At 44.0% G+C, this 25,851-nt stretch overlaps 1 protein-coding gene across 3 annotated transcripts in view; it reads left to right on the forward strand.

Moving 5' to 3' along the window:
- LOC106571779 (metabotropic glutamate receptor 1) overlaps nt 1-25,851 on the forward strand; it is a 68,902-nt gene that overhangs the window by 34,823 nt on the left and 8,228 nt on the right. For all 3 annotated transcript variants that reach the window (XM_082961930.1, XM_045695888.2, XM_082961929.1), the window contains exons 4-7: nt 4,746-4,981; nt 8,174-8,420; nt 14,075-14,243; nt 16,604-16,730. In XM_082961930.1, coding sequence (XP_082818056.1) covers nt 4,746-4,981; nt 8,174-8,420; nt 14,075-14,243; nt 16,604-16,730 — 779 coding nt within the window. The remainder of the gene's footprint in view (nt 1-4,745; nt 4,982-8,173; nt 8,421-14,074; nt 14,244-16,603; nt 16,731-25,851) is intronic.

The raw sequence follows: 25,851 nt of genomic DNA on the forward strand, positions 1-25,851 counted from the left end.
AAATGGCAGAACATAACACACACCAACCTGGTCTCAGAGCATTTCATATTATTCTGTACATAAATCCGAGATGGCCCATTTAGTATGATATGTTACGTATGGTATGGGTACATAATACAGATTGTTACTTAAGGCAAACGTCTACAGTACACTCTAAAAAATTGGAGTTCAACAACGGTTTTTCCAAGATCCTCAAAGTTCTTTGAAGAACCTTAAGGTTCTTGGCGCTGAAAATTGCCCCCTAAAGGTACTTCCAAGAACCCCATAGGAGGTGGGGTTCATCGAAGAACCTCCTTAGTTGGTGGGGAGAAAATGGACACAAATCAAAGGATAACAATCAACAAATAGGTAAGAATATGTTGAAGGCTAGCTGTATTGGGTGCAGATGACTGAACTGGTCACTTTTGTGTCTGGGTCTGCATGTTTACAGACAAGGAGGCATATAATGTCAATTGGTCAATTGGTATTGGTATTTCAATTGGTATTGGTATGTTATGCTGACCAGATTTACCATCCTCCTCCCTTACCTCTTCAATTAATATCCCATAGGCCTCTACATTATGGACAAGGTATGTGTATGAAAACCATTAACACAGTTTTTGTCATTCACATTTACCACAAAAACCAAAGTATGAATACTGTCGTGTGCATGTTTTTTTAATCATCTGTATAATTACTATTTTTGGATTTACAGACTTTACCCTCCTTTGACCTCTGATGAATATAACAGGAAACCTGTTCAATCACCACGCACTGCAAAATCATTCTGGCTATGGATACGGAAAACATCAACACATTAACATCAACACGCTAGAGGATATACCCATTGGACTTGGGGCTCTCTATAATAATAATAATAGGGGAGGGGGTAGTTAAAAAATTAACCCCAAAATAACTTAATGGTGTTTCCCCACAGTTTCAAAGTGAAGAACCACTAAAGGATACTCCAGTAACCTTTTCTTTTTAGAGTGTAGCAACCCAAAGGTTGCAAGTTTGAATCTCATCACGGACAACTTTAGATTTTAAACAACTTACAAAATGTTTTGCTACTTTGCAACTACTTCGCATGTTAACTAACCCTTTCCCTAACCGTAACCCTAACCCTTTAACCTAACTCCTAAACGTAACACTAACCTTAACCCTAACCTAGCTAACGTTAGCCAGTTAGCTAACGTTAGCCACCTAGCTAGAATTTGTAACATATTATACGTTTTGCAAGTTCGTAACATTTGTACGTTTGACAGTCATAAGATATTGTATGTTTTGCAATTTCCGAACATATTTTACATTTGCTAAATCATAACATATAGTACGAATTGTAATTTGTAACATATCATACGAATTGTAATTTGTAACATGTCATACGAATTGTAATTTGTAACATATCATACGAATTGTAATTTGTAACATATCATACTAATTGTAATTTGTAGCATGTCATACGAATTGTAATTTGTAACATATCATATGAAATGGGTGATGGAAATCGACAACTTAATACATACCATACGAAATGTCATTGATACTAAATGGAGTGTCTCGGATTTACTTACATAATACTATGAAATGCTCTGAGACCAGGTTGCACACACACACACTCACATATGCTCTTGCCCATCAGAATATCCCTTCTGTGTGTGGTAATTGGCTACTGGCTCACTTACTCTCTAATTGGAGGGTAGCTGTCAACTGTACAGATATTCAAGGCTGCTGCATCCAGAGAAGAGAAGAGCACAGCTTAGAGGAGCTCTGTATATCTACTCATTTATTTTCTTTGTCTCTGTCTCTAGTCTTTCTTGTTCATCCCTCTGAGGGTCTCCAGGCTTCAAATGCATGTCTAAATGAGCTTAGTTTAATAGGGATTCTGACACAGAGGGGAAGAAAAACCAAAAAGGCGATTGGTGGACTATAAGTAGAGTTGAAAATTAAGATGGAAGCCATGGGAAGCGGTATAGGAGGACGAGCTCATTGTAGTGGCTGGAATGGAATAAACGAGACCTTCCTCCTATAGCTCCTCCCACCAGCATCCACGGATCCACATAGAGATGGAGATAGTATTGGAGAGAGCCCTTGGGAATATTCAGTTGTCACAGAGCTCAAGCTAAGGGGCTAAAGATCCCTATAGATTCCATAGAAACTATGGTAGACTTAAAGGCCACTGCCTAATACCTTGAAGAGCAAAGGAGCAGAACATTGCAGTGGAATTTGATTGGTGGGAAGGATATGACATAGGACCACAATGGAAATAAGTCATATACGTGTTTGTGTTTACCATAGACGATTCTTAATAAAGTGCATCATTTTGTATGTGTACCTTGTTTTAAATGATCAAATAAACTAAACAAAAAAAGACAAAAAAAAATGTTCTGCTACTCTTTTGTCCCCTTCTCTCTTCGTGTGGCCTGGTCTGAAAGAACGCTGTCAATGAGGGTAACAAGACAGTGAGACTATTCTAACTGATATCCTTGTTGGTTGGATACAGGTTACCTCCCATCTTCCAACAGTTCTATCAGATCAGTATGCAGCTAGAATGCACTAACACTATTGCCACGGCTAGCAGAACGCCCAATTGTCACTGGATGAATGTCTGAACTCCTGCTCATGAGTTTACATTTTTTTTTTACATTTTAGACATTTAGCAGACGCTCTTATCCAGAGCGACTTACAAATTGGTGCATTCACCTATAATATCCAGTGGAACAACCACTTTACAATAGTGCATCTAAATCTTTTAAGGGGGGGGGGGTAGAAGGATTACTTTATCCTATCCCAGGTATTCCTTGAAGAGGTGGGGTTTCAGGTGTCTCCGGAAGGTGGTGATTGACTCCGCTGTCCTGGCGTCGTGAGGGAGCTTGTTCCACCATTGGGGTGCCAGAGCAGCGAACAGTTTTGACTGGGCTGAGCGGGAACTGTGCTTCCTCAGAGGTAGGGAGGCGAGCAGGCCAGAGGTGGATGAACGGAGTGCCCTTGTTTGGGTGTAGGGCCTGATCAGAGCCTGAAGGTACGGAGGTGCCGTTCCCCTCACAGCTCCGTAGGCAAGCACCATGGTCTTGTAGCGGATGCGAGCTTCGACTGGAAGCCAGTGGAGAGAGCGGAGGAGCGGGGTGACGTGAGAGAACTTGGGAAGGTTGAACACCAGACGGGCTGCGGCGTTCTGGATGAGTTGTAGGGGTTTAATGGCACAGGCAGGGAGCCCAGCCAACAGCGAGTTGCAATAATCCAGACGGGAGATGACAAGTGCCTGGATTAGGACCTGCGCCGCTTCCTGTGTGAGGCAGGGTCGTACTCTGCGAATGTTGTAGAGCATGAACCTACAGGATCGGGTCACCGCCTTGATGTTGGTGGAGAACGACAGGGTGTTGTCCAGGGTCACGCCAAGGCTCTTAGCACTCTGGGAGGAGGACACAAGGGAGTTGTCAACCGTGATGGCGAGATCATGGAACGGGCAGTCCTTCCCCGGGAGGAAGAGCAGCTCCGTCTTGCCGAGGTTCAGCTTGAGGTGGTGATCCGTCATCCACACTGATATGTCTGCCAGACATGCAGAGATGCGATTCGCCACCTGGTTGTCAGAAGGGGGAAAGGAGAAGATTAATTGTGTGTCATCTGCATAGCAATGATATGAGAGACCATGTGAGGATATGACAGAGCCAAGTGACTTGGTGTATAGCGAGAATAGGAGCGGGCCAAGAACAGAGCCCTGGGGGACACCAGTGGTGAGAGCACTTGGTGCGGAGACAGATTCTCGCCACGCCACCTGGTAGGAGCGACCTGTCAGGTAGGACGCAATCCAAGCGTGCGCGGTGCCGGAGATGCCCAGCTCGGAGAGGGTGGAGAGGAGGATCTGATGGTTCACGGTATCAAAGGCAGCAGATAGGTCTAGAAGGATGAGAGCAGAGGAGAGAGAGTTAGCTTTAGCAGTGCGGAGAGCCTCCGTGACACAGAGAAGAGCAGTCTCAGTTGAATGCCCAGTCTTGAAACCTGACTGATTAGGATCAAGAAGGTCATTCTGAGAGAGATAGCAAGAGAGCTGGCCAAGGACGGCGCGTTCAAGAGTTTTGGAGAGAAAGGAAAGAAGGGATACTGGTCTGTAGTTGTTGACATCGGAGGGATCGAGTGTAGGTTTTTTCAGAAGGGGTGCAACTCTCGCTCTCTTGAAGACGGAAGGGACGTAGCCAGCGGTCAAGGATGCGTTGATGAGCGAGGTGAGGTAGGGGAGAAGGTCTCCGGAAATGGTCTGGAGAAGAGAGGAGGGGATAGGGTCAAGTGGGCAGGTTGTTGGGCGGCCGGCCGTCACAAGACGCGAGATTTCATCTGGAGAGAGAGGGGAGAAAGAGGTCAAAGCACAGGGTAGGGCAGTGTGAGCAGGACCAGCAGTGTCGTTTGACTTAGCAAACGAGGATCGGATGTCGTCAACCTTCTTTTCAAAATGGTTGACGAAGTCATCCGCAGAGAGGGAGGAGGGGGGGGGGAGGGGGAGGAGGATTCAGGAGGGAGGAGAAGGTAGCAAAGAGCTTCCTAGGGTTAGAGGCAGATGCTTGGAGTTAATGGGGAAATGTAACACAGACAATTATTTAGTAAATCATTTTATTGTCTTTCCATTGTAATGAATGTTTTTTTTTTCAGAATGAACTTGCTCTTCCCTTTTATTGTCATACATAAGTTTTGATCAATCTCACAATCCAAATACAGTTCATTATCTGTGTGCTCAGTATTCTCTCTCTCTCTCTCTCTCTCTCTCTCTCTAGTGATGGATGGGCAGATCGAGATGAGGTGGTGGAGGGGTACGAACAGGAAGCAGAAGGTGGGATCACCATGAAGCTGCAGTCAGAGGAAGTAAAGTCATTTGATGACTACTTCCTGAAGCTGCGTTTGGACACCAACATACGGAACCCTTGGTTCCCAGAGTTCTGGCAGTACCGCTTCCAGTGCCGGCTGGCCGGACATCCACAGGAGATTAAGAAATACAAGAAAGTCTGCTCTGGTGAGAACCACTAATAAACTACACTAGGCTACCCAGAGCCATGAGGACTGAGCAGGGGTTAGGTTGGGAATCAACAAAAGCAATGGGAAGAAAAAATACATACAATCATCCCATAAAGACCATACAGTATTTTCTATTGTAATGTCAATACATGATGAGTTAGGCTGAGGACAAATTAATAGTTAATCTTAATGTTTTGAACATAGGCTAGCAATTGTATGATAATGTATTGTCTCCCTTTTTTCCTTCTCCAAATACTCTCTGCTTACGAACAAAAGGTGATCTAGGTAAATTGAGTTGTTGCCCCGCCAATGATTAACATAGTGATTACATTTAACACCTGAAATGATGCTTGATAGGCATGCGTTCAAACATTTTCTAAGAAAAACTATTTTAAGGGTTGATGTTATTGTGAGTGTATTCACCTCAACATGAAGGTATTACACATGTACTACTGTGTAATACCTCACTCTCTTAAGACTTAAGTAAACCAAAATAGCTTGATCCAAGCATACAAACATTACAAAATTGCAGAGCAGTGTAATGTAGCTATAGTTTGCTGTATGTCTTATGTTATTTTCTCTTCTTAAAGATCTCCACTTCACGTTGGCAAGACTTGTAGAGTTTGACTGGTGCTAGCTCTGAGGATTATGTTGGCCTGTTGTACTACCACCAGACAAGTGAAATAAATAGAATGCTCCAAATTGGCTGCTGTGTTCAGAGAAAGCCTGGGGTAGGGTCAAATCAGTCAAACTCTAATGCATAAACTCTTGGGTTGTTTTTTTAAAAAGTACTGCAATGTGAAGAGAGAACAAGGAAGAATGAGTCACTGAAACACACTGTTCAGTTGATCACCACTGTATGAGAGAGATGTGTTCTATATACAGTGCCTTGCAAAAGTATTCATCCCCTTTGGCGTTTTTCCTATTTTGTTCCATTACAACCTGTAATTTAAATCGATTTTTATTTTTATTTCATGTAATGGACAAACACACAATAGTCCAAATTGATGAAGTGAAAGGAAAAAAATAACTTGTTTCAAAGAAATTCTACAAAATTAAAAACATAGAAGTGGTGCGTGCATATGTATTCACCCCCTTTGCTATGAAGCCTTTAAATAAGATCTGGTGCAACCAATTACCTTCAGAAGTCACATAATTAGTTAAATAAAGTCCACCTGTGTGCAATCTAAGTGTCACATGATCTCAGAATATATACACCTGTTCTGAAAGGCCCCAGAGTCTGCAACACCACAAAGCAAGGGGGACCACCAAGCAAGCGGCACCATGAAGACCAAGGAGCTCTCCAAACAGGTCAGGGGCAAAGTTGTGGAGAAGTACAGATCAGGGTTGGGTTATAAAAAAATATCAGAAACTTTGAACATCCCACGGAGCACCATTAAATCCATTATTAAAAAATGGAAAGAATATGGCACCATAAAAAAACCTACCAAGAGAGGGCCGCCCACCGAAACTCACAGACCAGGCAAGGAGGGCATTAACCGGAGAGGCAACAAAGAGACCAAAGATAACCCTGAAGGCGTTGCAAAGCTCCACAGCAGAGATTGGAGTCCCTGTCCATAGGACCACTTTAAGCCGTACACTGCACAGAGCTGGGCTTTAGGGAAGAGTGTCCAGAAAAAAAGCTATTTCTTAAAGAAAAAAATAAGCACACACATTTGTTGTTCACCAAAAGGCATGTGGGAGACTCCCCAAACATTTGGAAGAAGGTACTCTGGTCAGATGAGACTAACATTTTGTTTTTTGTCCATCAAGGAAAACGCTATGTCTGGCGCAAACCCAACACCTCTCATCACCCCGAGAACGCCATCCCCCAGTGAAGCATGGTGGTAGCAGCATCATGCTGTGGGGATGTTTTTCATCGGCAGGGACTGGGAAACAGGTCAGAATAATGGATGGCGCTAAATACAGGGAAATTCTTGAGGGAAACCTGTTTCAGTCTTCCAGAGATTTGACACTGGGACAGAGGTTCACCTTCCAGCAGGACAATGACCCTAAGCATACTGCTAAAGCAACACTCGAGTGGCTTAAGGGGAAACATTTAAATGTCTTGGAATGGCCTAGTCAAAGCCCAGACCTCATCCAATTGAGAATCTGTGGTATGACTTAAAGGTCGCTGTACACCAGCAGAACCCATCCAACTTGAAGGAGCTGGAGCAGTTTTGCCTTGAAGAATGGGCAAAAATCCCAGTGGCTAGATGTGCCAAGTTTATAGAGACATAACCCAAGAGATTTGCAGCTGTAATTTGTAGCTGCAAAAGGTGGCTCTACAAAGTATTGACTTTGGGGGGGAAGGGGGGGGGGGGGTGAATAGTTATGCACGATCAAGTTTCAGTTTTTTTGTCTTATTTCTTGTTTGTTTCACAATAAAAAATGATTTTGCATCATCAAAGAGGTAGGCATGTTGTCTAAATCAAATCATACAAATCCCCCAAAAGTCAATTTTAATTTAATGTTGTAATGCAACAAAATGCCAAGGGGGGTGAATACTTTCGCAAGCCACTGTAGATTATCCCCTCCGCTGACTATCTGCATGATCACCACAGACAAAAGATGGCCTTTTTCTAAATGTATTGAGTAACAATGGGAAAATAAGGAGAGAAAATGTATGAGATTTAAGCTGTTATAAGAAGAAAACAGATATGGAGTGGCACCTCAGGTATGGTATGATAGAAGGGTGAACGAATGTCTCTTTTTAAAAATGTCCCTATTAGTGCTATATTTGCCTTATTCCCTTTGCTTGACAATGCTTTCAGCTGGCTAACCAAAAATGCTTGTTACACAATATGGTGTCCACAGACTTTACTGTTGCTTCCTCAAGATTCCTCCATCTTCTGTATCCTTTGGGGGGGAAATTAATAAGCTTCTGGACACCTTATTGTGATCTACTGTATAGTGTGTGCCAGTTATTTTGTGCTGCAAAAGAGAGAGATGTTTTGTTGTATTTTTTTTATCAAATTATAATTCCAAACTCAGTTGTTTATGGGTTGAGTGAGAAGGAAGTTGTACAATTCTCTTGCCGTACAATATTATGTGTGCCTACATTTACACATTGATACGGCACTGTAAATCCAGCACAAACAAACAAAACGGCCACAGTCCTTAGAAAAACAACATCAACATATTCCAAACCACCATTTTGACATTCTGGTAATTTCCTACTAATCCCCAGGCAATGAGAGTCTTCATGAGAACTACGTCCAGGACAGTAAAATGGGCTTCGTCATCAATGCTATCTATGCCATGGCCCACGGCCTCCATGACATGCACAGTGAGCTGTGCCCTGGCCAGCCAGGCCTGTGTGAGGCCATGGACCCCATTGACGGCAGCAAGCTGCTGGATTACCTGCTCAAGATCACGTTCAGAGGGGTGTCAGGGGAGGATGTGTACTTCGACGAGAATGGGGACACTCCTGGCAGGTGAGGAGGGAGATTGGGATGGATGGGACGGGGAGGGGGAGGGGGGATGACGTTGCGATGGAGAACTGTTGGTGAGCAGATTTTGTGTAATAAAAAGCATGAGCTGGCACACACCCAGAGAAAATTATTTAGTGTAGAGGTGCTGACTAACAGGGAAAAAAAGGTTTTTTTATCCAACAATTACTGGGAGGTTATACAGTGGCTTGCGAAAGTATTCACCCCCTTGGTATCTTTCCTATTTTGTTGACTTACAACCTGGAATTAAAATTGATTTTTGGGAGGTTTGTATCATTTGATGCAAAATATTTTTTATTGTGACACAAACAAGAAATAAGACAAAAAAACTGAAACTTGAGCGTGCGTAACTATTCACCCCCCCCCATCCAAAGTCAATACTTTGTAGAGCCACCTTTTGCAGCTGCAAATTACAGCTGCAAATCTCTTGGGTTATGTCTCTATAAACTTCGCACATCTAGCCACTGGGATTTTTGCCCATTCTTCAAGGCAAAACTGCTCCAGCTCCTTCAAGTTGGATGGGTTCTGCTGGTGTACAGCGACCTTTAAGTTATACCACAGATTCTCAATTGGATGAGGTTTGGGCTTTGACTAGGCCATTCCAAGACATTTAAATGTTGCCCCTTAAGCCACTCGAGTGTTGCTTTAGCAGTATGCTTAGGGTTATTGTCCTGCTGGAAGGTGAACCTCCGTCCCAGTGTCAAATCTCTGGAAGACTGAAACAGGTTTCCCTCAAGAATTGCCCTGTATTTAGCGCCATCCATTATTCTGACCAGATTCCCAGTCCCTGCCGATGAAAAACATCCCCACAGCATGATGCTGCTACCACCATGCTTCACTGTGGGGATGGTGTTCTCGGAGTGATGAGAGGTGTTGGGTTTGCGCCAGACATAGTGTTTTCCTTGATGGACAAAAAACTAAATGTTAGTCTCATCTGACCAGAGTACCTTCTTCCACATGTTTGGGGAGTCTCCCACATGCCTTTTGGCGAACACCAAACCGGTTTGCTTATTTTTTTCTTTAAGAAATAGCTTTTTTCTGGTCACTCTTCCGTAAAGCCCAGCTATGTGGAGTGTACGGCGTAAAGTGGTCCTATGGACAGATACTCCAATCTCTGCTGTGGAGCTTTGCAGCTCCTTCAGGGTTATCTTTGGTCTCTTTGTTGCCTCTCTGATTAATGCCCTCCTTGCCTGATCCGTGAGTTTTGGTGGGCGGCCCTCTCTTGGCAGGTTTGTTGTGGTGCCAAATTCTTTTTTTTATTTTTATAATGAATTTAATGGTGCTCTGTGGGATGTTCAAAGTTTCTGATATTTTTTTATAACCCAACCCTGATCTGTACTTCTTCACAACTTTGTCCCTGATCTGTTTGGAGAGCTCATTGGTCTTCATGGTGCCGCATGCTTGGTGCAGTCGCTTGCTTGGTGGTGCCCCTTGCTTATTGGTGTTGCAGACTTTGGGGCCTTTCAGAAAAGGTGTATATATAATGAAATCATGTGACAGATCATGTGACACTTAGATTACACACATATGGACTTTATTTAACTAATTATGTGACTTCTGAAGGTAATTGGTTGCACAAGATCTTATTTGGAGGCTTCATAGCAAAGGGGGTGAATACATATTTACTCACCACTTTCCCATTTTTTTTAAATATATATTTTTTTTAACAAGTTTATTTTTTTCATTTCACTTCACCAATTTGGAGTATTTTGTGTATGTCCATTACATGAAATCCAAATAAAAATACATGTAAATTACAGGTTGTAATGCAACAAATAGTAAAAACGCGAGTGGGATGAATACTTGTGCAAGGCACTGTAGATATGGAGTGTGCGACTCTGTTTTTATAAAGCAGATTTTGTGTGAAATGACTATGAACACACATGCATGGACATACATACACATACTGTACATGGACACACACACACACACATACACAGAGCATATGGAATCATAATCATAATGGACTGTTACTGGAACAGATTAAATGTATCCGTGTGCTGCAGCAGTTATTTCTACTTACAGCCTGTGCAGTCAGTCCTCTCAGTGTCACAAATCAAATCAAATCCAAATCAAATCTATCCCTGACAGACTTGTGAAAAATAGCCCCAGTCACCTGTTATTCAGCCAGAGGTCAGGGCTAGTTCTCAGACATGGTACCATAATCACAATAGATCTGGATTCTGTGCCCTGGTAAGAGTCTTTACATGAAAAACGGCTAACTATACTGCTCAAAAAAATAAAGGGAACACTTAAACAACACAATGTAACTCCAAGTCAATCACACTTCTGTGAAATCAAACTGTCCACTTAGGAAGCAACACTGATTGACAAATTTCACATGCTGTTGTGCAAATGGAATAGACAACAGGTGGAAATTTTAGGCAATTAGCAAGACACCCCCAATAAAGGAGTGGTTCTGCAGGTGGTGACCACAGACCACTTCTCAGTTCCTATGCTTCCTGGCTGATGTTTTGGTCACTTTTGAATGCTGCCGGTGCTTTCAGTCTAGTGGTAGCATGAGACGGAGTCTACAACCCACACAAGTGGCTCAGGTAGTGCAGCTCATCCAGGATGGCACATCAATGCGAGCTGTGGCAAGAAGGTTTGCTGTGTCTGTCAGCGTAGTGTCAGGAGCATGGAGGCGCTACCAGGAGACAGGCCAGTACATCAGGAGACGTGGAGGAGGCCGTAGGAGGGCAACAACCCAGCAGCAGGACCGCTACCTCCGCCTTTGTGCAAGGAGGAGCAGGAGGAGCACTGCCAGAGCCCTGCAAAATGACCTCCAGCAGGCCACAAATGTGCATGTGTCTGCTCAAACGGTCAGAAACAGACTCCATGAGGGTGTTATGAGGGCCCGACGTCCACAGGTGGGGGTTGTGCTTACAGCCCAACACCGTGCAGGACGTTTGGCATTTGCCAGAGAACACCAAGATTGGCAAATTCGCCACTGGTGCCCTGTGCTCTTCACAGATGAAAGCAGGTTCACACTGAGCACATGTGACAGACGTGAAAGAGTCTGGAGACGCCGTGGAGAACGTTCTGCTGCCTGCAACATCCTCTAGCATGACCGGTTTGGCGGTGGGTCAGTCATGGTGTGGGGTGGCATTTCTTTAGGGGGCCGCACAGCCCTCCATGTGCTCGCCAGAGGTAGCCTGACTGCCATTAGGTACCGAGATGAGATCCTCAGACCCCTTGTGAGAACATATGCTGGTGCGGTTGGCCCTGGGTTCCTCCTAATGCAAGACAATGCTCGACCTCATGTGGCTGGAGTGTGTCAGCAGTTCCTTCAAGAGGAAGGCATTGATGCTATGGACTGGCCCGCCCGTTCCCCAGACCTGAATCCAATTGAGCACATCTGGGACATCAAATCAAATTTATTTTTATATAGCCCTTCGTACATCAGCTGATATTCTCAAAGTGCTGTACAGAAACCCAGCCTAAAACCCCAAACATCAAGCAAAGCATGTGAAAGAAGCACAGTGGCTAGGAAAAACTCCCTAGGAAAAACTCCCTAGAAAGGCCAAAAACCTAGGAAGAAACCTAGAGAGGAACCAGGCTATGAGGGGTGGCCAGTCCTCTTCTGGCTGTGCAGGGTGGATATTATAACAGAACATGGTCAAGATGTTAAAATGTTAAAATGTTCATAAATGACCAGCATGGTCAAATAATAATAATCATAGTAGTTGTCGAGGGTGCAACAAGCACGTCCGGTGAACAGGTCAGGGTTCCATAGCCGCAGGCAGAACAGTTGAAACTGGAGCAGCAGCACGGCCAGATGGACTGGGAACAGCAAGGAGTCATCATACCAGGTAGTCCTGAGGCATGGTCCTAGGGCTCAGGTCCTCTGAGAGAAAGACAGAAAGAGAGAAAGAGAGAATTAGAGAGAGCATATTTAAATACACACAGGACACCGGATAAGACAAGAGAAATACTCCAGATGTAACAGACTGACCCTAGCCCCCCGACACATAAACTACTGCAGCATAAATACTGGAGGCTGAGACAGGAGGGATCAGAAGACACTGTGGCCCCATCCGATGATACCCCCGGACAGGGCCAAACATCAGACATCATGTCTCGCTCCATCCACCAACGCCACGTTGCACCACAGACTGTCCAGGAGTTGGCGGATGCTTTAATCCAGGTCTGGGAGGAGATCCTTCAGGAGACCATCTGCCACCTCATCAGGAGCATGCCCAGGCGTTGTAGGGAGGTCATACAGGCACATGGAGGCCACACACACTACTGAGCCTCATTTTGACTTGTTTTAAGGACATTACATCAAAGTTGGATGAGCCTGTAGTGTGGTTTTCCACTTTAATTTTGAGTGTGACTCCAAATCCAGACCTCCATGGGTTGATAAATTGGATTTCCATTGATTATTTTTGTGTGATTTTGTTGTCAGCACATTCAACTATGTAAAGAAAAAAGTATTTAATAAGATTATTTCATTCATTCAGATCTAGGATGTGTTATTTTAGTGTTCCCTTTATTTTTTTGAGCAGTGTATATTGAATGTAAGATGTTAAAGTAATTTTGGAAAAAGGAGTCTGCTCTAAGCAAGAGACTTGTTATCATTAAGATAACTGCATCTTATTTTCTCTCCTTTCTCCCTTTATCTCAATTTCTTGTCCTTGCTTTGTTTTTCTCTCTCTCTCTCCCATAATCTCTCTCTGTGTCTCTCCTCCTCTTTCACCCCCTCCATCCATCTCCCACCTATCTCTTTAACTCTCTCTCCCATAATCTCTCTCTGTGCCTCTCCCCCTCCATCCATCTCCCACCTCTCTTTAACTGTCTCTCACCCCTTCACCCTATCTCCACTCCCACTCTCTCACCCCCTCCATCCATCTCCCACCTATCTCTTTAACTATCTCCACTCCCAATCTTTTACCCCCTCCATCCATCTCCCACCTATCTCTTTAACTGTCCCTCACCCCAACTTCTTTCCACCTCTTTTACCCCCTCCATCCATCTCCCACCTATGTCTTTAACGCTCTCTCTCCCATAATCTCTCGCTGTGCCTCTCCCCCTCTTTCACCCCCTCCATCCATCTCCCACCTATCTCTTTAACTGTCTCTCACCCCTTCACCCTATGTCCTCTCCCCCTCTTTTACCCCCTCCATCCATCTATCTCTTTAACTGTCTCTCACCCATAATCTCTCTCTGTGCCTCTCCCCCTCTTTCACCCCCTCCATCCATCTCCCACCTATCTCTTTAACTATCTCCACTCCCACTCTTTTACCCCCTCCATCCATCTCCCACCTATCTCTTTAACTGTCCCTCACCCCATCTTCTTTCCACCTCTTTTACCCCTCCATCCATCTCCCACCTATGTCTTTAACTCTCTCTCTCCCATAATCTCTCTCTGTGCCTCTCCCCCTCTTTCACCCCTCCATCAATCTCCCACCTATCTCTTTAACTGTCTCTCACCCCTTCACCCTATGTCCTCTCCCCCTCTTTTACCCCCTCCATCCATCTCCCACCTATCTCTTTAACTGTCTCACCCCTTCACCCTATATGCTCTCCCCCTCTTCCACCCCCTCCATCTATCTCCCACCTATCTCCTCTCCCACTCTTTTACCCCCTCCATCCATCTCTTTAACTGTCTCACACCCCATCTCCTCTCCCCCTCTCAGGTATGACATCATGAACCTGCAGAGTGTGGGTGACGGTAGCTATGACTACCAGCAGGTGGGCTCGTGGCACGAGGGCATACTGAACATCGATGACTGGAAGCTGTGGATGAACAACAGCGACATGGTCCGTTCCGTCTGCAGTGATCCCTGCTCCAGGGGACAGATCAAGGTACAGACACAACTGGGCCAAACCAGGCTGAGCCAGGCTGGACCAGGCTGGATTGGGAAAGGTCCTGAACCAGTCCGTCAGGAATTCCCAGGACCCAGTTTCATAGAGAACTGCTCTGTCTATGTTTCTGCTCTGACGCGTTTGTTTAATTTGATTTGAACTAAGTTACAGTGCCTTGCGAAAGTATTCGGCCCCCTTGAACTTTGACCTTTTGCCACATTTCAGGCTTCAAACATAAAGATATAAAACTGTAATTTTTTGTGAAGAATCAACAACAAGTGGGACACAATCATGAAGTGGAACGAAATTTATTGGATATTTCAAACTTTTTTAACAAATAAAAAACTGAAAAATTGGGCGTGCAAAATTATTCAGCCCCCTTAAGTTAATACTTTGTAGCGCCACCTTTTGCTGCGATTACAGCTGTAAGTCGCTTGGGGTATGTCTCTATCAGTTTTGCACATCGAGAGACTGACATTTTTGCCCATTCCTCCTTGCAAAACAGCTCGAGCTCAGTGAGGTTGGATGGAGAGCGTTTGTGAACAGCAGTTTTCAGTTCCTTCCACAGATTCTCGATTGGATTCAGGTCTGGACTTTGACTTGGCCATTCTAACACCTGGATATGTTTATTTGTGAACCATTCCATTGTAGATTTTGCTTTATGTTTTGGATCATTGTCTTGTTGGAAGACAAATCTCCGTCCCAGTCTCAGGTCTTTTGCAGACTCCATCAGGTTTTCTTCCAGAATGGTCCTGTATTTGGCTCCATCCATCTTCCCATCAATTTTAACCATCTTCCCTGCCCCTGCTTAAGAAAAGCAGGCCCAAACCATGATGCTGCCACCACCATGTTTGACAGTGGGGATGGTGTGTTCAGGGTGATGAGCTGTGTTGCTTTTACGCCAAACATAACGTTTTGCATTGTTGCCAAAAAGTTCGATTTTGGTTTCATCTGACCAGAGCACCTTCTTCCACATGTTTGGTGTGTCTCCCAGGTGGCTAGTGGCAAACTTTAAACGACACTTTCTATGGATATCTTTAAGAAATGGCTTTCTTCTTGCCACTCTTCCATAAAGGCCAGATTTGTGCAGCATACGACTGATTGTTGTCCTATGGACAGAGTCTCCCACCTCAGCTGTATATCTCTGCAGTTCATCCAGAGTGATCATGGGCCTCTTGGCTGCATCTCTGATCAGTCTTCTCCTTGTATGAGCTGAAAGTTTAGAGGGACGGCCGGGTCTTCGTAGATTTGCAGTGGTCTGATACTCCTTCCATTTCAATATTATCGCTTGCACAGTGCTCCTTGGGATGTTTAAAGCTTGGGAAATCTTTTTGTATCCAAATCCGGCTTTAAACTTCTCCACAACAGTATCTCAGACCTGCCTGGTGTGTTCCTTGTTCTTCATGATGCTCTCTGCGCTTTAAACCGGACCTCTGAGACTATCACAGAGCAGGTGCATTTATACGGAGACTTGATTACACACAGGTGGATTCTATTTATCATCATTAGTCATTTAGGTCAACATTGGATCATTCAGAGATCCTCACTGAACTTCTGGAGAGAGTTTGCTGCACTGAAAGTAAAGGGGCTGAATAATTTTTGTTAAAAAAGTTTTAAATATCCAATAAATTTCATTCCACTTCATAATTGTGTCCCACTTGTTGATTCTTCACAAAAAATTACAGTTTTATATCTTTATGTTTTAAGCCTGAAATGTGGCAAAAGGTCGAAAAGTTCAAGGGGGCCGAATACTTTCGCAAGGCACTGTATCTCTGTAAATTTATCCCTAGTCCAGGAATTTATGTGCAGATTTCATCCCTGGTTGAAAAGGAGTGATTTTCATTGTGTTTTAACACAATGTTGTGGAGCCTTCAGTATCTTGAGGAAACACCTTGAGTCTCTCCAACCAGGGCCAGTATTATTCAGCCTGGCCAATAGCCCCCCATAGGGTGCATGTACACTCTCCTGTCTGCTTTAGTGGGGCTTTCTAACACTTTGTTTACTGCCCTGTGCTGTGCATCACCCTGTTTTACATATCACAACTCTGAGAACATCCACTTTAGGAACAGGATAATGTAAATGCAACTGACCTTGTCTTTTGGGAAATCATTTGTGCGCGACTAAGGGAAAACTGTTACACCATTGGTTCTTATAATATGCACCAGAATTGACTCATTTGTTTTAGCTAAGGGTGGAGCAAAGGGCCTAAAAATGCACCATCAAAGCCATATTAGATGCTAATTCCCTGTCTTTATATCTGATTGGGGTTGGTACTGTGTGGGTGTGGGGTTGTGGTTTGTTATTGTTTTGACTGTAAGCTTGTGACTTCTGGAGTTGACCCCTGACCTCTGTGTGATCAGGTGATCAGGAAGGGTGAGGTGAGCTGCTGCTGGATCTGCACCACCTGTAAGGACAATGAGATCCTCCGGGATGAGTTCACCTGTCAGGCCTGTGACCTGGGCTGGTGGCCCGATGATGAGCTGGAAGGTAACTTACTAACAGGACACTATCTATGTGCCATGATGTACCCTTACAGTTTTCGACAGTAGCCAATAGGCTATTGTGGCTATTTGAGCATAATGTAGGCATACCAACAAAACCAATGGAGCAAATCCCATAACATGGACATGGAAATAACTTTTGATTTACAGTGGGGCAAAAAAGTATTTAGTCAGCCACCAATTGTGCAAGTTCTCCCACTTAAAAAGATGAGAGAAGCCTGTAATTTTCATCATATGTACACTTCAACTATGACAGACAAAATGAGAAAAAGAAATCCAGAAAATCACATTGTAGGATTTTTAATGAATTTATTTGCAAATGATGGTGGAAAATAAGTATTTGGTCAATAACAAAAGTCTATCTCAATACTTTGTTATATACCCTTTGTTGGCAATGACACAGGTCAAACATTTTCTGTAAGTCTTCACAAGGTTTACATACACTGTTGCTGGTATTTTGGCCCATTCCTCCATGCAGATCTCCTATAGAGCAGTGATGTTTTGGGGCTGTCGCTGGGCAACACGGACTTTCAACTCCCTCCAAAGATTTTCTATGGGGTTGAGATCTGGAGACTGGCTAGGCCACTCCAGGACCTTGAAATGCTTCTTACGAAGCCACTCCTTCGTTGCCCGGGCGGTGTGTTTGTGATCATTGTCATGCTGAAAGACCCAGCCACATTTCATCTTCAATGCCCTTGCTGATGGAAGGAGGTTTTCACTCAAAATCTCACGATACATGGCCCCATTCATTCTTTCCTTTACACGGATCAGTCGTCCTGGTCCCTTTGCAGAAAAACAGCCCCAAAGCATGATGTTTCCACCCCCATGCTTCACAGTAGGTATGGTGTTCTTTGGATGCAACTCAGCATTCTTTGTCCTCCAAACACGACGAGTTGAGTTTTTACCAAAAAGTTATATTTTGGTTTCATCTGACCATATGACATTCTCCCAATCCTCTTCTGGATGATCCAAATGCTCTCTAGCAGACTTCAGACGGGCCTGGACATGTACTGGCTTAAGCAGGGGGACACGTCTGGCACTGCAGGATTTGAGTCCCTGGCGGCGTAGTGTGTTACTGATGGTAGGCTTTGTTACTTTGGTCCCAGCTCTCTGCAAGTCATTCACTAGGTCCCCCCGTGTGGTTCTGGGATGTTTGCTCACCGTTCTTGTGATCATTTTGACCCCACGGGGTGAGATCTTGCGTGGAGCCCCAGATCGAGGGAGATTATCAGTATGTCTTCCATTTTCTAATAATTGCCTCCCACAGTTGATTTCTTCAAACCAAGCTGCTTACCTATTGCAGATTCAGTCTTCCCAGCCTGGTGCAGGTCTACAATTTTGTTTCTGGTGTCCTTTGACAGCTCTTTGGTCTTGGCCATAGTGGAGTTTGGAGTGTGACTGTTTGAGGTTGTGGACAGGTGTCTTTTATACTGATAACAAGTTCAAACAGGTGCCATTAATACAGGTAACGAGTGGAGGACAGAGGAGCCTCTTAACCTCTTACATCTAGACGTTCCGCTAGCGGAACACCTGCTCCAATATCCAATGATAGGCGTGGCGCGAATTACAAATTCCTCAAAAATACAAAAACTTCCATTTTTCAAACATATGACTATTTCACAGCATTTTAAAGACAATACTCTCCTTTATCTAACCACACTGTCCGATTTCAAAAAGGCTTTACAGCGAAAGCAAAACATTAGATTATGTCAGCAGAGTACCCAGCCAGAAATAATCAGACACCCATTTTTCAAGCTAGCATATAATGTCACAAAAACCCAGAAGACAGCTAAATGCAGCACTAACCTTTGATGATCTTCATCAGATGACACACCTAGGACATTATGTTATACAATACATGCATGTTTTGTTCAATCAAGTTCATATTTATATCAAAAAACAGCTTTTTACATTAGCATGTGACGTTCAGAACTAGCATACCCCCCGCAAACTTCCGGGGAATTTACTAACAATTTACTAAATTACTCACGATAAACGTTCACAAAAAGCATAACAATTATTTTAAGAATTATAGATACAGAACTCCTCTATGCACTCGATATGTCCGATTTTAAAATAGCTTTTTGGTGAAAGCACATTTTGCAATATTCTAAGTACATAGCCCAGGCATCACGGGCTCGCTATTTAGACACCCGGCAAGTTTAGCACTCACCATAATCATATTTACTATTATAAAAGTTTCATTACCTTTTGTTGTCTTCGTCAGAATGCACACCCAGGACTGCTACTTCAATAACAAATGTTGGTTTGGTCCAAAATAATCCATCGTTATATCCGAATAGCGGCGTTTTGTTTGTGCGTTCCAGACACTATCCGAAATGGTAAAGAAGTGTCGCGCGCATGGCGCAATTCGTGACAATAAAATTCTAAATATTCCATTACCGTACTTCGAAGCATGTCAACCGCTGTTTAAAATCAATTTTTACGCCATTTTTCTCGTAGAAAAGCGATAATATTCCGACAGGGAATCTCCTTTTCGGCAAACAGAGGAAAAAAATCACAAAGGCGGGGGCGGTCGGGTCACGCGCATAAGCCCAGAGTCCCTTGATCGGCCACTTGAGAAAGGCGATAATGTGTATCAGCCTGGGGCTGGAATGACGACATTCTGTTTTTTCCCGGGCTCTGAGCGCCTATGGACGACGTGGGAAGTGTCACGTTAGAGCAGAGATCCTTAGTAAAAGATAGAGATGGAAAAGAAGTTCAAGAAATGGTCAGACAGGCCACTTCCTGTAAAGGAATCTCTCAGGTTTTGACCTGCCATTTGAGTTCTGTTATACTCACAGACACCATTCAAACTGTTTTATAAACTTTAGGGTGTTTTCTATCCATATGTAATAAGTATATGCATATTCTAGTTACTGGGTAGGAGTGGTAACCAGATTAAATCGGGTATGTTTTTTATCCAGCCGTGTCAATACTGCCCCCTAGCCCTAACAGGTTAAAATCAATTTTTATGCAATTTATCTCGTAAAAAAGTGATAATATTCCGACCGGGAATCTCCTTTTCGGTAAACAGAGGAAAAAACACAAAGACGGGGGCGGCCAGTGCACGTGCATAAGCCCACAGTCCCTTGATCGGCCACTTGAGAAAGGCGATAATGTGTTTCAGCCTGGGGCTGGAATGACGACATTCAGGTTTTTCCCGGGCTCTGAGAGCCTATTGGAGCCGTGGGAAGTGTCACGTTACCGCAGAGATCCTTTGTAATTGAATGAGATGTCAAAGAAATACAATAAATGGTCAGACAGGCCAATTCCTGTAAAGGAATCTCTCAGGTTTTGACCTGCCATTTGAGTTCTGTTATACTCACAGACACCATTCAAACAGTTTTAGAAACTTTGGAGTGTTTTCTATCCAAAGCTAATAATTATATGCATATTCTAGTTTCTGGGCAGGAGTAATAATCAGATTAAATCGGGTACGTTTTTTATCCAGCCGTGAAAATACTGCCCCCTAGCCATAACAGGTTAAAGAAGTTACAGGTCTGTGAGAGCCAGAAATCTTGCTTGTTTGTAGGCGACCAAATACTTATTTTCCACCATAATTTGCAAATAAATTCATAAAAAATCCTACAATGTGATTTTCTGGATTTTCTTTTCTCACTTTGTCTGTCATAGTTGATGTGTACCTATGATGAAAATTACAGGCCTCTCTCATCTTTTTAAGTGGGAGAACTTGCACAATTGGTGGCTGACTAAATACTTTTTTGCCCCACTGTATATGATATAGCCTATACGTGTTGTTCAAGAAACCACTTTACAAAATTAAAATGTATTATTATTACCATACAGAGAATTAGACAATGTAGGCTACCCCTCTGCCTATTGGCTTATTTGCAAATTCAAACCTGTCTCAAAATACAACAATGCCCATTTAATTAAAGCAAGCATTTTCAAAGACAGCTTGAAATGTAGCCTTCACGTTTTGTGCTCTTGTTGGAAGCAGTAACCGCACATTGCTGACCTATACTTATTTATAACTAGACTAATAACTTGCTAACTAGCAAATAATATCAACACACGTTAACACGCGCCGCTCTGATCTGAACTGATCTGAAAAGCGCATTCACTCATGGGTGATTGAAAGACCGCTCATGGGCTACCCCAGCCAATCAGTTGCGGTTCTAGAGCATTTCAACTTGGGGGGGGCAAGCGTGGGCCAGTTGTACTGTTAGAGGGGCCAGTTACATTAGAGGTTATTGTTGTCATATCGTTTTGCACATGGTACGATACTGTTGTGTTCCGCCTAAAGCCGTCCCTCTAGAAAATGTGTGGGTTAAATTAGTGTTCCGCATTGCCACTGTCTAATAACGGATGTAAAAAAAGAATGATAGCAAAAATTAGTTATGTAAAAATTATTTCATACTACACATTTAGGGGGGCCACAAGGGGGTCCAAAATTGTTGTCACAGGGGCACTGGCCCCCCCTGACCTCCCCTCCCAGAACCGCTAGTGCAGCCAATAGAATTCTACTCTGTTTCGCTCTGGCTCTGCCTACAACACATTCACAGAGTCAACCTTGCAAAGTTAGATTTGCTTTGGTTTGTTGCATTGAAAAGGGGCTGATATAATGTTGATTCGATAACAGAAAAAAACATTGATCTTTATAGTGTAAACTAATGGGGCGAACTCAGTGAATTTCAGTCTCTGCGCAGTCCTGGACGAGGTACGCACGCAATATAGAGGACAACGATTCGAGCAGAGTTGAGCTCTCCTTCCTTCTCCCTGTCAGGTGAAAAATTCCATTAGCTCATTGAGAGCCCGTTGATAGATTTCCAACAGTTTGTTTTCAGAGATTAAATTCCCCTCTTTCCTATGATTCCTTATGCATGTCTGGGAATAGCAATAGCTCTGTCATTCCAGGTTACTGGGGAAAACAGTTTTACACCAGTGTTCAGAGAAGGGAAGGTGTTGTGCACTTGAGGAGAGAGTCTATTCAAAATATTCACAAAAATCGTACGTTTAATTGAAGTAAAATGATTTAAAAAAATAAATGTTAAAAAAATTAAATAAATATTTTTCTCCGAAACGTGCCACAATTATTGGCACCCCTACAAATTCTTATGAGTAAAATCTAATTTAAGTATATTCCCATTCACATTTTACGTTTTCAAGTTCACCTGATTGACTAGGAACACTTAAGTGGTGAGCCATGACTTCCTGTTTCACTGGGGTATAAATATGAGGTGACACACTGGCCAAGTTCCCATAGTCATCCATCACTATGGGAAAGACCCGAGAATACAGTAATGATATGCAGCAAAAGGTTGTTGAGCTGCACAAATCAGGAAATGGCTATAAGAAAATAGCTCAATGGTTGAAAATGCCCATTTCCATTATCAGGGCAATAATTAAGAAGTTTAAAGCAACTGGAGATGTTAATAACCTGTTGGGGATACCCCTTCCCGTTCGGATCCCGTTAACGGGATTGCTTGACAAGATACATCGCGCGAAATTCAAAACAGAATAAATCGAATAATTTAAATTTCTCAAACAATCAACTATCTTACACCCTTTGAAAGATAAACATCTCCTTAATCTAACCACGTTGTCCGATTTCAAAAAGGCTTTACGGCGAAAGCATAAAGTTAGATTATGTTAGGACAGTACATTGACAAAACATTACACACAGCTATTTTCAATGCAAAGACAGGCATCACCAAAAGCAGAAAACCAGCTAAAATGATGCACTAACCTTTGACAATCTTCATCAGATGACACTCCTAGGACATTATGTTAGACAATACATGCATTTTTTGTTCTATCAAGTTCATATTTATATCCAAAAACAGCATTTTACAGTGGCGGTGAAATTCAGAAAATATTTTCCCTCAAATGCTGCCGGTGAATCAGCGCTACAATTTACAAAATTACTTTGCGAAAACATTGGTAAATTATAATATTGTCATTCAAAGTATTATAGATTAACATCTCGTGAATGCAACCGCATTGCCAGATTTCACAGTAACTTTACTGGGAAATCACACTTTGCAATAAACAAGGTGCTATGCTCAGAAAAATAGGCTAGGCGATACAGGTTAGCGCCATCTTGGAACCATCTAAAATCAAATATACTATTGTAAATATTCACTTACCTTTGATTATCTTCATCAGAAGGCACTTCCAGGAATCCCAGGTCCACAACAAATGTAGTTTTGTTCGAAAAAGTTAATAATTTATGTCCCAATAGCGCCTTCTTGTTAGAGCATTCTGTAGGCTACTCAAAATGTACCGAAGCGCGCGGGACTTGTCGCCACGAAAGAGCAAAAAAAAAATATTTAAGTTCGTTCAAACATGTCAAACGTTGTATAGCATAAGTCTTTAGGGCCTTTTTCAATCAGAACTTCAATAATATTCAAGGTGGACGATTGCATTGTCTTATAAAACGTTTCGGAAAGAAAGGGTCCCCACACGCATGCGCGTCATAGTAGACATGGCCATCCGCCTGTGACCTAGTTTACAGCCTTCTCGTTCGGTCAGTTTTTACAGGAGAACACTCAAACCACTTTGTAAAGACTGTTGACATCTAGTGGAAGCCTTGGGATGTGAAAAATGAATCCTAACTCACTGTGTGTTTCAATGGCAAAGGCTTGAATTGATTCCACACATCAGATTTCCACTTCCTGTTAGGATTTGTCTCAGGGTTTTGACTGCCATATGAGTTCTGTTATACTCACAGACACCATTCAAACAGTTTTAGAAACGTTAGAGTGTTTTCTATCCAAATCTACTAATTATATGCATATTCTCGTTTTTGGGCAAGAGTAGTAAACAGTTTAAATCGGGTACGTTTTTTATCCGGCCGTGCAAATACTGCCCCCTATCCCCAACAGTTTTAACAATGTACCTGGAAGAAGACGTGTGTCTATATTGACCCCACGCACAGTGAGAAGGATGGTTGAGTGGCCAAAAAATCTAGAAGGATCACAGCTGCAGAATTGCAGACGTTAGTTGGATCTTGGGGTCAGAAAGTCTACAAAACTACGATCAGACTCCACCTACATAACCACAAGTTGTTTACATTTACGTCATTTAGCAGACGCTCTTATCCAGAGCGACTTACAAATTGGTGCATTCACCTTATGATATCCAGTGGAACAACCACTTTACAATAGTACATCTTTATATTTTTTTTTTTTTGGGGGGGGGGGGGGGGGGGTGGTTAGAAGGATTACTTTATCCTATCCCAGGTATTCCTTAAAGAGGTGGTTTCAGGTGTCTCCGGAAGGTGGTGATTGACTCCGCTGTCCTGGCGTCGTGAGGGAGCTTGTTCCACCATTGGGGTGCCAGAGCAGCGAACAGTTTTAACTGGGCTGAGCGGGAACTGTGCTTCCGCAGAGGTAGGGAGGCGAGCAGGCCAGAGGTGGATGAACGCAGTGCCCTTCTTTGGGTGTAGGGACTGATCAGAGCCTGAAGGTACGGAGGTGCCGTTCCCCTCACAGCTCCGTAGGCAAGCACCATGGTCTTGTAGCAGATGCGAGCTTCAACTGGAAGCCAGTGGAGTGTGCGGAGGAGCGGGGTGACGTGAGAGAACTTGGAAGGTTGAACACCAGACGGGCTGCGGCGTTCTGGATGAGTTGTAGGGGTTTAATGGCACAGGCAGGGAGCCCCGCCAACAGCAAGATGCAGTAATCCAGATGGGAGATGACAAGTGCCTGGATTAGGACCTGCGCCGCTTCCTGTGTGAGGCAGGGTCGTAATCTGCGAATGTTGTAGAGCATGAACCTACAGGATCGGGTCACCGCCTTGATGTTAGCGGAGAACGACAGGGTGTTGTCCAGGGTCACGCCAAGGCTCTTAGCACTCTGGGAGGAGGACACAAGGGAGTTGTCATCGTGATGGCGAGATCATGGAACGGGCAGTCCTTCCCTGGGAGGAAGAGCAGCTCCGTCTTGCCGAGGTTCAGCTTGAGGTGGTGATCCGTCATCCACACTGATATGTCTGCCAGACATGCAGAGATGCGATTCGACACCTGGTTATCAGAAGGGGGAAAGGAGAAGATTAATTGTGTGTCGCCTGCGTAGCAATGATAGGAGAGACCATGTGAGGATATGACAGAGCCAAGTGACTTGGTGTATAGCGAGAATAGGAGAGGGCCTAGAACTGAGCCCTGGGGGACACCAGTGGTGAGAGCACGTGGTGCGGAGACGGATTCTCGCCACGCCACCTGGTAGGAGTGACCTGTCAGGTAGGACGCAATCCAAGAGTGAGCCGCGCCGGAGATGCCCAACTCGGAGAGGGATCTGATGGTTCACAGTATCAAAGGCAGCAGATAGGTCTAGAAGGATGAGAGCAGGATGAGAGCAGAGGAGAGAGAGTTAGCTTTAGCAGTGCGTAGAGCCTCCGTAACACAGAGAAGAGCAGTCTCAGTTGAATGACCAGTCTTGAAACCTGACTGATTTGGATCAAGAAGGTCATTCTGAGAGAGATAGCAAGAGAGCTGGCCAAGGACGGCACGCTCAATAGTTTTGGAGAGAAAAGAAAGAAGGGATATTGGTCTGTTGTTGTTCATATCGGAGGGATCGAGTGTCGGTTTTTTGAGAAGGGGTGCAACTCTCGCTCTCTTGAAGACGGAAGGGACGTAGCCAGCAGTCAAGGATGAGTTGATGAGCGAGGTGAGGTAGGGGAGAAGGTCTCCGGAAATGGTCTGGAGAAGAGAGGAGGGGATAGGGTCAAGCGGGCAGGTTGTTGGGCGGCCGGCCGTCACAAGTCGCAAGATTTCATCTGGAGAGAGAGGGGAAAAGAGGTCAAAGCATAGGGTAGGGCAATGTGAGCAGGACCAGCGGTGTCGTTTGACTTAACAAACGAGGATCGGATGTCGTCGACCTTCTTTTCAAAATGGTTGACAAAGTCATCTGTAGAGAGGGAGGGGGGGCGGGGGAGGAGGATTCAGGAGGAGAAGGTGGCAAAGAGCTTCCTAGGGTTAGAGGCAGATGCTTGGAATTTAGAGTGGTAGGAAGTGGCTTGAGCAGCAGAAACAGAGGAAGAAAATGTGGAGATGAGGGAGTGAAAAGATGCCAGGTCCGCAGGGAGGCTAGTTTTCCTCCATTTCCGCTCGGCTGCCCGGAGCCCTGTTCTGTGAGCTCGCA

Source organism: Salmo salar, chromosome 15 (genome assembly GCF_965601325.2).
Source record: "Salmo salar chromosome 15, fSalSal1, whole genome shotgun sequence".
In the NCBI taxonomy this organism is placed as follows: domain Eukaryota; kingdom Metazoa; phylum Chordata; class Actinopteri; order Salmoniformes; family Salmonidae; genus Salmo; species Salmo salar.